Raw genomic sequence first — 13,737 nt, forward strand, 5'->3', positions numbered from 1 at the left:
GCTGTGATTCGCCAACTTACGCCGGGGTGGGCGAGCCCTTGTCCCGATCCTTCGCTGAATACGCTCTCGGCCACACCATCGCGGGAACCTAATAGGCGAGACAGAACCTCTTACCTTTCACGTCGCATTTTCCCGTCTTTGGGTCCTGGAGAGGAGCCATGAGCGGCGTCGATGGCTTCTCAGATGGGATGCTGATGAACGCTCGAGCCGAGTTGACATGACCTTTGTTTCGTGAAACCTGGTGCTTGATGGTCCGATATATAGTACTTCTGCGGATCATGCCTACCTTATTGGAGAGGTTCGGCCTTCAGCTGCAGTGAGTTTGGAACTATCACTGCGTTCTAAGCACTACTGCTACCTAGTCTTACAAGCGGCCAATCAAACTGACAGCTGGCAAGGTAGTTGTTGGTTGCGAGGACCAACGGTCCGTACGCAGCCAGCCGTGTGCCGTGTTGGCCATTGCGTGCAAAAAGACCGCACAACTCCAGGCGTCGTTGTCTACGGATACAACGGGAATACACATCCTGAGCTGCTCAATCTCGGCCGGAATTCCTAGTCGTGACCAATGGTGGCTGTTGGCTGAGTCGTCGGCTCTAGAGATGCAGAAACCGCCATGCCTGTTCCTGGATTCTGCAGCGTTGGCCGCTTAACCCATGTGTCCTCCGCCATGATGTGCCCACCATCTTGCCGTTTGGCTTGCCGTCCAAAGGCCGCAAATGTGTATGCATGGGCAGCCTAGCCATGCTCTTGTCATAGCTTACTCCGGAAGTTGAGCCAAGACCAAACGCGCACATGAGCCCAGTCCCGCGGTGCAATCAGGTGGGCTTAGTGAGGTGAGGCCCTAGGGAGGGCCGAGAAGGGAAATGGCCGAGTCCACGATGAAGCACTTTGGGCAATGGGCCGAGCTGTTAGTTCAGAGTCAAGCCCGAAGAAGTGTGGGCAGCTAAAACCTGGGTGGCGGCTTGCGAGCCGTTTGCCTATTCTCTCTTCTCCTTCTTCTTCCTTCTGTCTTCTTCATCAACTCAAACTCTGTCAACCTCAGAGACGGCTCGGTTCCTAGGCCAAGTTGCAGACGGTTTCGTTTGCGTCCTTTCGTTGATCATTGATCATCACCACACTCATTGTCCCTCAGGCTTCGGCCACCTTACAGTCCTTTTCTAGGTAATCGAGCCAGTCAGTCCTTTCAACATGGTTTCCGCTTCCGCTGGTCTTGCGGCCGTTGGCCTCCTCAACGGCTACTGGGTACGTGTCTCGCAGCCGGCTCTCTAAATCCTTCTTGAATGACCGGCCAAATCGCTGACAATGTATAGGGTCAATACACCACCACCGAAGGCCTTCGACCTCACTGTGATAGTGGCGTTGATTCCATCACCCTTGGTTTTGTCAACGGTGCTCCTGATGCCTCTGGGTATCCCAGCCTCAACTTTGGACCCAACTGCTGGGCAGAGTCTTATCCGGGCAACCTTGGCTTGCCCTCGAAGCTCTTGAGCCATTGCATGTCCCTCCAGTCAGACATTCCTTACTGCAGGTCCAAAGGTGTCAAGGTTATTCTGAGTATCGGAGGCGTATACAACGCTCTGACTTCCAACTACTTCGTGGGAGACAACGGAACAGCAACCGACTTTGCTACATTCCTTTACAATGCTTTTGGTCCTTACAATGCGAGCTACACGGGCCCTCGCCCCTTTGACGACATCACTACGGGCCTCCCCACCTCTGTCGATGGCTTCGACTTTGATATTGAGGCAGACTTTCGTAAGGCTTGACCCCTTTACTTTTTCGATCCCTCGGTCATTGGTTGAGAAGACTGACCATACAATAGCCAACGGGCCTTACATCAAGATGATTGAGACGTTCCGCTCTCTCGACTCCTCCATGCTGATAACCGGTGCTCCTCAGTGCCCTACTAATCCTCAGTACTTCGTCATGAAGGACATGATCCAGCAGGCGGCCTTTGACAAGCTGTTCATCCAGTTCTACAACAACCCGGTTTGTGACGCCATTCCTGGCAACACCGCCGGCGACAAGTTCAACTACGATGACTGGGAGGCTGTGATTGCTGGCAGCGCCAAGAGCAAGTCGGCCAAGCTGTACATTGGACTTCCCGCTATCCAGGAGCCTAATGAGTCTGGCTACATTGACCCGATCGCGATGAAGAACCTGGTCTGCCAGTACAAGGACAGGCCGCACTTTGGTGGATTGTCTCTGTGGGATTTGTCACGTGGTTTGGTCAACAATATCAACGGAACCTCGTTCAACCAGTGGGCGCTCGACGCGCTGCAGTACGGATGCAATCCCATTCCTACTACCACCACCACGACGTCGACGGTCTCGAGCACGACTGCGGCCTCTTCGACCACGGCTTCGTCGACAACGGCCTCGACTACCAAGGCTTCAAGCACCAGCAAGGCTTCAAGCACCAGCAAGGCTTCAAGCACCAGCAAGGCTTCAAGCACCAGCAAGGCTTCAAGCACCAGCAAGGCTTCAAGCACCAGCAAGGCTTCAAGCACCAGCAAGGCTTCTACTACCTCGAAGGCGTCTACGACTTCTAAGGTGAGCACGACCTCGAAGGCCTCCTCGACCTCAAAGGCAAGCAGCTCCACCAAGGCTTCCACAACGTCCAAGGCTTCCAGCACCTCAAAGGCGTCTACAACTTCTAAGGCTTCCACAACGTCTAAGGCTTCCACGACTTCCAAGGCTTCCACGACCTCGAAGGCTTCCACGACCTCGAAGGCCTCCTCGACCTCAAAGGCAAGCAGCTCCACCAAGGCTTCCACAACGTCCAAGGCTTCCAGCACCTCAAAGGCGTCTACAACTTCCAAGGCCTCCACGACGTCCAAGGCTTCCACGACGTCCAAGGCGTCTACAACTTCCAAGGCTTCCACAACCTCGAAGGCCTCCTCGACCTCAAAGGCAAGCAGCTCCACCAAGGCTTCTACGACGTCCAAGGCTTCCAGCACCTCAAAGGCGTCTACAACTTCTAAGGCTTCCACAACGTCTAAGGCTTCCACGACTTCCAAGGCTTCCACGACCTCGAAGGCTTCCACGACCTCGAAGGCTTCCACGACCTCGAAGGCTTCCACGACCTCGAAGGCTTCCACGACCTCGAAGGCTTCCACAACGTCTAAGGCTTCCACGACTTCCAAGGCTTCCACAACGTCCAAGGCTTCTACCACCTCAAAGGTCTCCACGACCTCTAAGGCGTCTACAACTTCCAAGGCTTCCACGACCTCGAAGGCAAGCTCTACTTCCAAGGTTTCCACGACGTCAAAGGCCAGCACTACCTCCAAAGTAAGCGCAAAGGCAACGACCTCCACCAAGGCGTCAACTACTGTGAAGCCGAGCACCACGTCCAAGGCTTCCACAACGTCCAAGGCTTCCACAACGTCCAAGGCTTCCACCACGTCCAAAGCTTCCACAACGTCCAAGGCTTCCACTACGTCCAAGGCTTCCACCACGTCCAAGGCTTCCACCACGTCCAAGGCTGCTACCACTTCTGTCAAGCCAACATCCAAGACCTCGACTTCGAGCAAGCCCAATGTGTCGGCTTCCAGCTCCAACGTTGGCAGAGACGCGACTTCTTTGGTTGAAGCTTCCACTTCTACCTCTGCTGCTGTGCTGTACCCCACGACAACCAGCAGGTGGTCCAACTCGACAATCACTCGCAGCTCATCTCTGACGACTCCTATCGTCTCTGATCCTGCGTCACTGACCACGAGCGTTGTCTATACCACCTCTGTACACACCGTTACCAAATGCCCGGCATACGTCACTGACTGCCCGGCTGGAGGGTACGTGACCACGGAGACGATCCCTCTGTACACCACTGTTTGCCCTATCAGCGAGGCAACCCAGACCGCTGCGCCTACAGTGACTACAGAGGCTCCCCAGCCTTGGACGACCAGCACCGTGTACACGACCCGAGTCTACACCATCACTTCTTGTGCCCCTGGAGTGGTTGACTGCCCAGCGAACCAGGTGACGACGGAGACGATCCCGTGGTATACCACTGTATGCCCCGTGACGGCAACAGCCACGCCCGTCGGTCCCGGCAGTGTCGTTTTCCCTCAGAACACCGAAGTCGGACAGCCTTCTCTGGTTGGCCCTGTTGTCGAGGCTGCCTACCCTACCGCCTCCAGCAGTCTTCAGACGCTCGTCAAGCCCGCTACTTCAGTCGGTGTCCCCCAGGGTTCCCCTGCTGGAAGTAGTGTTGCCCCTGGCTCCTCCAGCAAGCCAACGGCCCCGGCCGGTCCTCCCAGCTACCCTACCGGTGGTTCCGGCAACGCGTCGCCTTCTGGAAGCTGGAGCGGCGTGCCTGTTGGGCCCTCTTCGGTTCCTGGCATTCCCGAAGCAAACGCTGCCTCCGTGATGAGTGCCAGCTTGTTTGGCCTGGTCATTGTGATGGCCGCTCAGGTTTTTGTTCTATAAGGGAGCTCGCGCTGTAAAACTAGACATGTTCAATCTTGTGCATTTTACGGATGGGTTTTCCCGGCAGGGCCATTTTTCTTCTCAGACATTCTTACTCTAAACAAGTCCTCTGAGTTCTGTATTTTTGGACTGATGAGGCACTTCTTTATTACATACTTTTATTTTCTTTATGTCGATACGGTCTGGACATGTGTAAGACTTGCTGTATACCTTAGCTTATGACGATGATTTCGCAGCCATTTACGGAGCGCATCCGGGTTTCAATATGTTAGAATTCTACCTCGTTGGCTGGTCTCAGTGATTGTTTGTGAATATCTGTCGAGCTGTGGCTGCGACATCTTATTATATTGACTTGAGGACAACAATTGCTCAGTCATAAAGCGAAGTCTTTGACCCGAGACACCATTGCTGATGGCTAGATATTAAAGGCCCACTTCAGCTCAATTACCCAGAGCTGGTGTTAAACCCGGCAATATCTTAATAACAGCCTCCCCCGCACCATCTGCATGCGCATCGTCCACGCACTCGTCCACGCCCTGAACCATCTCATCATCCTATTGCCAGCACAAGCCACACGTCTTCTTCCCCAGTAGTCTTCTTACCCTTCAGGCCTCGAAATACATATACAATCAATTCATGAAAATGGCAGCCCAATCCCCCGACGGCACACCAATCGACCTCGCGGAGAACAGACTCCGGATGGCCCGCGGCGAGCTGTACTATGCCTTTACGCCGGATCTCATCGAGGACCGGAAGCGCTGCGCGAGGGCATGCAGGAAGTTGAATTGTGCTGAGGATCCGACGAGGAGGGAGTTGGTTGAGATGTGGAGGGAGTATGTCTCCTTCTGTCTTTACTTTTTTTTGCCCTTTACAGGTTTGGTGTGATTTGGTTTACTCTGAGAGGATTTGCTGGACGATGATGATCATGTTAGTGATGATGTTGGTGTGGTTGTTGTTGTTGATGTGTTCCTTGTAGGATAACGAGAGACTCTGATCCACTTCCTGAAAGAGCTGCTACGGAAGAGCAAGATGAGGCTCTGCTGGAAGATTATCCATGGGTTGAAGGGCCCCTGAAGATGGACTATGGCTACAACGTAAAGTACGCATACCACCCTCCTCCTTCTCCCCCCCCCCCCACCCCTCAAAGTCCATCTCATCTCTCACCCTCATTACCCTCCCTCAAAACTCATCTCATCACAAGGCCACCTCAAAACTCCCATCAGATATCTCCAACCCAAAACCTACTCACAAGCTTACGAGATACACAAAAAAGACTCGGTCAAAACGTCTTCGTCAACTCAAACAGCACCTTCATCGACACGTGCCTCATCGCCATCGGCGCCCGCACCCTCATCGGCCCCAACTGCAGCTTCTACTCGGGCACGCACCCGCTCGACCACCGCGTGCGCAACGGCACCCGCGGGCCCGAGTCCGGAAAGCCGATTGTCGTTGGCGAGGACTGCTGGCTTGGAGGCGGCGTGACGGTGCTGCCGGGGGTGACGATTGGTAAAGGGGTTGTGGTGGGCGCGGGGAGCGTCGTGACGAGGGATGTGCCTGAGGGGGTTGTCGTTGCGGGGAATCCGGCGAGGGTGCTGAGGAAGACGGTTTGATGGGGAGTACGTGAGAGGGGGGAGGGGGGCTGGGGGGGTTTGTAGAGTATGTTGTGTTGGGTTGAAGGCAAGGGGCAGCTTGGAGCTGTGTTGTTTTTCGGCCATGAGCAGGGGATATATATACAGTGTATATTGTTTATTAGAGTAGCGAGTCGTGGCTCGAATGTGGTGGCGATAGAGCCGGGTATCTTTGTTTGAGAACCTAAATAGACCCTTCCTTCATCCCTTCCTTCTCAGGCGTCATCGTTCCGCTATCGTCATTGTCCACAGCCATGGTGACCACTGGCGCTGCCTTGCCCGTCGCGATACCCCTGAGCACTCTGGTCAAGGTCGCTCTGCTCTCCCAGATGGGGTACAGCCCGACGCAGATGAAGGAGCAAAAGATCCAGATGATGCCCACCGTCACCCAGCCGGTGAAGAAAGGCTTGGAGAAGATGTAGCCAGAGCCGTACATGGGCATCGGCCAAAGAACGAGGAACGCGAGGGCCCTGTTTTCCATGTTTAGTCACGGCAGATGATGGAGGAGGAGGGGTGTCTGGGCAGTAAGATTACTTACATGAAAACTGTCACAAAGCAGGCAATCTTGAATGCCTTGTTGAGCTTCCGGCGCTCTTCCTCGGATTCCGTCCGCTCCTGGTTCCGTTCCAACTCGCGTTGTGCTTCGCTGTCAAGCCCTGACGCCTGGATCATGTCGTGGTCGTCCACCTTTCGAATTTCCATCATGGACTGCCAGTCGTACTTGTCCAGGCCAAAGACGAGGCTCAGCAGCGGCACGAAGACAACGGGGGCGAGCAACGCGGTCACGTTGCCAGCGAGCATAGGATCGTTGGAGCCTGTGCAGTCGACGTCCAGCTTGCCGCACGTCTTCTTCGCAGTCACCAGCCAGGCGATAATGGCACAGATTGTGCCCAGGATGGGAGAGATCACTGCGGCCCATCGGTTTTGGCCGTTCCACAGAAGCGTCAAGGTAGCGGGAATTACCGCAGCCGAGATGAGCACGCCCATGAGCAGATACAGGTAGCCCATGGAGATGCCGTTGTACCACAAGCCCGTAGATATGCAGCAGACGATGAGCATATAAGCCACCATACTCATGTGAGACATCCAGACAAGGCTCCTGCTGCTGGCACTAGGGCGGAAGTAAGTCCGGTAAATGTCGTATGTGAAGATTGTGGACGTTGCCACCAGCTCAGCACTAAAGGCCGAGGTGACGGCCAAGAAGAGCATAATGAGAGTCGCAATGGCACCGCCCTTGCCCATGAGGGCTACCGCAGCATAGGGTAGAGCCAGTCCAGCCGAGACCTCGGAGTCTGTCAGGCGGTTGGGGTACGTCGGAAACCGGGGGCTGGATTCGAGTGCGAGCGCCGCCAGGCCGAGTGTCGTCGCCGTCAACCACGGAATTGCGAACCACGCCGCACCTCCCATGATGTATCCCGGCAAAGCATGGATAGGAGAGGCTGCTATGGATTTATTGTAATAACCATTGTCTAAGAACACGGTTCCGAAGTTTCCAACGATGTTGATGACGAAGAAGATGGCGCCGCCCTGGGACTTCATCGTGAGGTAGCTGCCGTCGCGGTTGCCGGAGACGGGATGGGCCTGGGCGGCTTTGACAAGCAGATCGTACACGGCCGATGGACTGCCAAGAACATCCGAGGTGGCGTAGGTTTTGAGCGCGAAAATCATGATGATGATGAGAACGGCAAACGTGTGGATATAGTCCGTGATGAAGGTGGCCTTGAGGCCGCCAGAAACCGTGTAAGCCACCACGGGAATGGGGATGAGGAAGATGGCCGCCACGGCATGCATCCCCGTCAACGCATTCACAGTGGCTGCCCCTCCCGTGATGAGCATGAGAGAGACCAGCATATTGGTCATGAGGCCAAACACGATAAAGGTAAAGTGCGCAGCCTTGCCGTACCTGGCCTTGATGACTTCCAGGAACGTATGCGCGTTCGGCGCTCGCTTCTTGAGAGTAATGGCTATTGTAGCAAACAGCAGGATCTGGACAGTGGCGCCAGAAGCGTACCAGAAGGGGCCGGAGACGCCATATCGGTAGCACACGCCGGAGCTCTGGAGGAGAGTCGCTGCCCAGGTCCAGGAGGAGACGACCGCCGAGGCAACCAGGCCGGATTTGACGGTACGGCCAGCCGTGTTGAACATTTCAGACGTTTGGACCTCATTGTTGAACCGTTTGAGGATGTGAGTGAGTGAGATCTGCGCAAATTTTTGCTTAGCACCTATCGTCTGAACAAGTCTGATATGGGGCGAGGACATTTCTCACCATGAGAATGGCAAAGGCAAACCCGAGGCCGAGGACAATGCCATAGCCATAGGCCTGGCTCAGCGGGGTAGAGCTCGAGCCAGACATGGTGCTGCCCAGAATGAATTGATGCTTTACCAGGAAAGCTGCGGATGCCTCATTCGATGTGTCTCAGATTTGACGGCGAGTCATCGTGGCCCAATCCGGCGGGCAGAGAAGAATCTATAGGTGTCAACATCTTGGAGATGCTGTTGCATTATCTAGGTAGTCTGAACGCAATCATGGCCATTGCAGCTTCGGCGAGCGCCGGGCGATGACAGAGTGAAGCTCTGCCAGGACCAACCGTATCTCGTCGTAGAGCGACGACCCCCAACTCTCTAGCCTTGCGAATTCTTCCATCTTTGTGAATGAGGCTCCCCAGCCAGAGCGATGCCGGCACGATAAGGCTCGAGACGACGAATTGCATCAATCATGGAAGGAATCGAAGCTGCGCAGCTTTGCAATGCGGCAACCTGATGCATGATGCGGGCATTCCAGAAGCAGAATCGTAGGGCTGCGATCGGCAGTGAGGTGTACGAGTATTACGAGTTATCCAATGCAAGTTCCGGGGTACCGCTGACGGCTGCAGGGGAGCTGATATGGGATAAAAGGCCTTGCCCAAGGCAATTCGTAGGCTGAATGGCCAAGTGCGGAGGGTGGAAGATGCTTATCAGTGACAGCCTTGGTGAAGTGAGGCTCTGGTTGGCTCGAGGCTGACCAGATGTTGTGAGGATCATGTGTGGAGAGATAAGGACAGGCCGGGAGATAAGATGGGCCTGCATTGACCCCGGTAAAAGGCAGCAGATACGGTATTACGGCTCCCCGCAAAGTGTGTATTACCCCATGCTCTAAAGAGGTACGATTTGACGTGAACAAACCGCGGAGACAATCTGACGGGATCTGAGCATTCCTATCAGACTGGATGTCCTGTATCAGAGATAAGCCGAAATGTCACCAGATTGCTTGATAACAGTCATCAGGCAATTAATGGCCCTGTTATCCCGGGTATCTCTACAGATGCAGTTGTGCTTTCGTTGACGAGGTCGCAGTGCGAGAAGAAGACGGATAAGAGATCATTCATTCCTCTCCCCCAGTCGTCACCCCGGATTTTGAGAGATAAGCTTATGGAGGACGAATTGCATCAATCAGATACCTGACAACGTCAATGATACAGAGGAAATGACAATCTCTGACGATTTCGGATGATTGTTTTTGTCAAATGATCGATCTTCCTGAGGCATCTCCTCACAGAGATTGCGATTACACGTAACAGCAATTGAGGGTGCGAAACATGGTGATTATGGCACCGGCTCATGTCTACCGTGGGGGTGGCATAAGGTAGATTTCGTAGATACCTACTAGTAGATAGGCGACACACAACATCACCAAGGTACCTATGATAACAATTGGCGGTCACTTGCAAGTATGGAGTATTCATAGCAGCGAGCCCATGGATTTTCCCATCTGTTACTACTTGAGAGTGCAACTTTTCTGAAGACGAAGTTTATTATCACTTGCCGTGTGAGACGATCACACAAAGCTATCAGTCACGACATCATGTCAGATATTCTGCAGATAACACAGGGGATATCTGTTGTCTGTATATTAATCGCGGTGATGTGATTGAGCAGCTACCTACCTGGTACATTCGTGGTAGACGTTTTCAGATCTTGTATGGCTATATGTGGCATTACTACGGCCTACATAGTACTTGAGATGACCTCCAGTCAAAGATATTGATACGATTACGGTACCTGATGAATGAATGCTGTCCTGAGTAACAAAAAGGTTGCCTTCATGAGTCACGTTTATTGTAGTCAAACCTGAGAGGCCTCGTTCATTCAAGTAATTGCCGTCAACTAGGATTCCTGTTGCTCTGTCTAGGGTGGTTAGGTCTGCGTGTTCTGACAAGTGACAGCATATGTACCTACAGCTTCTTGATTGTATCATCTCATCCGGCACGGAACCGCCAAACTCAAAAACGAGGCAATGGGTATAAAAAAGACGAAGAGTCATCAGTAGGAAAAGCTAATTGTTGAAACAGTAACTTTTGTCTTTGCTTTTTCCCGCTCAACTTGTCTTTCATCTCGTCTCTCATTCGCTTCTCAAAACACGTAGGTAGGTGAGGAACTCAGGCAAATGGCAAGCGGCTGTGCCTCGCATCTTCTTAGCACAAAAAGACTCTTTCGGCTGTTTCAACCTTCTGCGACGAGGGCTGCGGATAAGACGGCCAGTTGTTCAGAGGCAGGCTATTGTATCCCTGTACGTTTCAACACAGATTGAGTGATGTTTTTAAACAAAGACGCGCATCTCTAAATCGCCGTGAACTTCCATCAGTATTCATGTCCCGTGTCATCTCGCAGTTTGGCGCTGCAGGGTGATCTGGGCAAGTCTGGTGCTTCTGATATTAGAACGTCCATCTTGATCACGGGAAATCAATTAATTCACCATGCGCCAGTTAAAGACATGGCTTGCGATCTTGTCTGTCAATTCACGGAACAATCGGTATCAGGGCAACAAGTGTAGATAATACCGCACGAACCTCGTATAACGAACGCCCAGAGAGTGACGCGCTTACGACGTGTAAAGAAAGACTCGACAACGAAACAAACAAAAAAGAACCGCAAGCATTTCAAACTTCAACCGCAAAAAAAAAAAAAAGGCCGCACTCTCATGATCATTACACACACACACCGAATCTCCCCGTCCGTCTCTCCGCGCCCGCCGCCATCATGCTCATCAACAACCTCGATCCCGCCTTCAACCTACCTCCAGAAAACCCCCCTCCCTCTCACCACCACCACCACCACCACCAAAAACCCATCATCGTCCCCTACAAACCCCCCCTCACCCTCTCCATCCAGGAACACGCCCCAGCAGATCCCTACGGCCACGGCTACCTCATCACCACCAACTGCCCAGCAAAAGCCGACCGCCAGACCCTCAAGCGACACACCAAACTCAGCTGGTGTCTCCTCAACAAACTCACTCGGCCCTTGTCAAACACCACCAACAACGCAAAGCATTCGCACCAGCTGCACATCACCAGCCAAATCGCCTGCGGCGACAACCGCGGCGCCCAGCTCGTGCGCTGCCACCTCGACCAGGACCGCGCAACAGCATACGTCGCCAAGATCTACGACCCTCTGTACTATGACTTTGCCGACAAGGCGGATAGAGAGATCCCCGTGGACGTTGCGTGGCTGGCGGAGCACGACTACAGGCGCGAAGCGGCTGCTTATGCGGAGCTGAAGAGGTGTCGCCAAGACGGCCGCTTTACGCCAAGGTACTTTGGTTCATGGATCTTTGACATGGCTCATGGAGGCGGCCCACAAGAAGAAGAAGAAAAAGACGAAGAAGACGACAGAGAGGAAAAGGGAGAGGAAGGAGGAGAAACAAGACCGGTCCACATGATACTGCTCGAGGCCCTAGATGGCCGTACAATGTTCTCCCTGCTCGAGAGCAAACAACATCTAAAGCTCTCTCTGCGATTACGCCTCGACATCTTTGCGCGCGTCCTCGAGGCCGCCACCGCATTGCGCTTCTACAACGTAGCCCAAGACGATCTCGCCCCGAGAAACGTCATGCTCACGGGCCTCGACTTTGACTCTCCTCATCAATCAGTCGACAGGGTGGTCCTGTTTGACTTTAACGAGGCGGTTGTTCTCACGCATCGCAAGTGCCGCATCGTCCACGACAAGATGGCGACGGACCGGCCTACGATGAGTCCGCGCTGTAGATTCTGGTCCGACTTTCCGTATGAATTCGGGGATTGGGTGTATCCCTTGTTTCAGCGCAAGAATACGTTTAGATGCTGGCTCTTGAGTCGCTGGGGGGACGATGAGACGTTCGGCGGGCCCCCGACGGAGTCGGAGAAGAAATCGAGGAGACAGGATCGTTATGAGGAGCCACCGCCGCTGCGGGATGACGAGCTGGACGAGAAGCTTGTTGAACAGTTGAACGAGGAGCTGGGTTGTGACTGGCGGCGTTTCGTCTGACGCCGTCGCCGTAGAATCTCTCTTTCGGAGGATCTGTATATGTCTTCTAAAGCAATCAAGGGTATACACAGCCAGTTTCGTCCCGCCTGGTGAGTGAAACACCACGTCTTCCCTTCCTCTTGAACTACCCTAATGACAGCAAGCACGTCTGTCACCGTCCCAAATCAGCGCCCCTTCTCGACGCGTCCACCAAGCCCTCCTCAAAAATCGCCGCCCATTGCCGCGCCAAACCCTTCAAATCAAACACCCTGCCCTGCGCAGCACCCCCCAGCTCCGCAGCCACAGACGTCGCCCGCTTCCCCTCGAGCCCGCACGGCACAAACCGAGCCCACGGATTCACCTCCTCGGTGCCCTTGACGGCGACGTCAATGTTGATGGCCGTGCCGAGCGCCGTGACGTACCGCCGGTGGTGGACCCCCAGGGCCGCAATCTTGCGCGGCTGGCCGGATGGTGCGTGGACCCAGACGCCGGGCTCGTCGCGGTTGGTATATGTTTTGATGTCGAATAGGTCAGAAAGGAACTGCTGTGTTGTGGCCTCGAGGTGGCTGGCAAACGTAGAGACGCTGTACTTGGGATAGAGCGAGGAATGCATGTCCAGCACCGGCCAGAGGACAAGCTGCCCGGGGCCGTGATACGTGGTGAGGCCTCCGCGGTTCGTCTTCTTGACCAGCGGATGAAAGACGCTGCTGATGGGTTCGGGATGCCGCAGGAGATGAACGTCCAATGGCCGCTCCAGATGCGCCTTTTGCTCTGCGGTGAGATCCTCTTGTCGACGGCCCAAGGTGAAAGTCGGCGTTGATTCAAAGGATAGCAGGAGAGGCCGGGGACAGTCCTCTGCCGTCCTCGACGTCTCGGGAAGGCCCTTCCAGGTCAGGAAGCGAGCGCGATGCTGCTCCTGGGCGTCCTCGGCGGCTTCATAGCTCGTCAGGCCGGTGGCTTCGTCTCCGATGAGATGCCGGTGCTCGAGCAGGGAGCTGGAAGCCTTGGACGCCTTGGACGGCGTCGTCTGCCATCGTCTGCTGCCAATTGACAACGGAAGGCATCTCAACGAAGCTGCCGTTCTCAATGGCAAGCGCGGCACGTGCCACATCTTGTGACAGGGCCGATTGAGTGCATGTGCATGTGCATGGAGCACATGGACGGAGATGCAGCAAGAGATTTGAAGTCGAGCAAGGTGTTTGCTGCACCAAACGTTACCTTACCTTACCTCTGGCGATGTTACTAGGTAGTAGCGCCTTGCAGACGCTAAGGCTGAGGTGGTGGATGCTGCTGACGTGACGCTGCTGGCGAGCCTGGTGACGAGTCCAGCCAGGCCCTAGCTGCAAATCAGCCATAGTACATAGACGGTCTTCTGGTGGCGCGAGGCTCTAGCAAGCACGTAGAACAGAGACAGACGCCT

The 13,737-nt window shown here is 54.4% G+C and overlaps 5 protein-coding genes across 5 annotated transcripts; 3 read left to right on the forward strand and 2 right to left on the reverse strand.

The window, feature by feature from the left end:
- Positions 1–1,352: 1,352 nt before the first annotated feature.
- On the forward strand, positions 1,353–2,289 carry TRIREDRAFT_66041 (uncharacterized protein; the record flags this gene model as incomplete). Its single annotated transcript, XM_006967358.1, has 2 exons — positions 1,353–1,755; positions 1,823–2,289. Coding segments are annotated over 2 exons (870 nt in total), but the record flags the coding sequence as incomplete, so codon positions are not given.
- Positions 2,290–5,127: 2,838 nt separating this feature from the next.
- TRIREDRAFT_66103 (acetyltransferase) lies at positions 5,128–6,038 on the forward strand (the record flags this gene model as incomplete). Its single annotated transcript, XM_006967359.1, has 3 exons — positions 5,128–5,261; positions 5,405–5,527; positions 5,702–6,038. The coding sequence occupies 3 exons, from the start codon at positions 5,128–5,130 to the stop codon at positions 6,036–6,038; spliced, it is 594 nt and encodes a 197-aa protein (XP_006967421.1).
- Positions 6,039–6,240: 202 nt separating this feature from the next.
- TRIREDRAFT_4950 (active urea transporter) lies at positions 6,241–8,409 on the reverse strand (the record flags this gene model as incomplete). Its single annotated transcript, XM_006967304.1, has 3 exons — positions 6,241–6,526; positions 6,595–8,255; positions 8,323–8,409. The coding sequence occupies 3 exons, from the start codon at positions 8,407–8,409 to the stop codon at positions 6,241–6,243; spliced, it is 2,034 nt and encodes a 677-aa protein (XP_006967366.1).
- Positions 8,410–11,072: 2,663 nt separating this feature from the next.
- Positions 11,073–12,338, forward strand: TRIREDRAFT_123019 (uncharacterized protein; the record flags this gene model as incomplete). The annotated part of the gene is made up of 1 exon (XM_006967360.1): positions 11,073–12,338. One exon carries the CDS (start codon positions 11,073–11,075, stop codon positions 12,336–12,338), a length of 1,266 nt encoding a protein of 421 aa, XP_006967422.1.
- A 163-nt stretch (positions 12,339–12,501) lies between these two features.
- TRIREDRAFT_40298 (uncharacterized protein) lies at positions 12,502–13,317 on the reverse strand (the record flags this gene model as incomplete). The annotated part of the gene is made up of 1 exon (XM_006967316.1): positions 12,502–13,317. A coding segment is annotated over one exon (816 nt), but the record flags the coding sequence as incomplete, so codon positions are not given.
- Between the last annotated feature and the right edge of the window lie 420 nt (positions 13,318–13,737).

The sequence above is a fragment of the Trichoderma reesei genome (assembly GCF_000167675.1).
Source record: "Trichoderma reesei QM6a unplaced genomic scaffold TRIREscaffold_17, whole genome shotgun sequence".
NCBI classification, from domain to species: Eukaryota; Fungi; Ascomycota; class Sordariomycetes; order Hypocreales; family Hypocreaceae; genus Trichoderma; species Trichoderma reesei.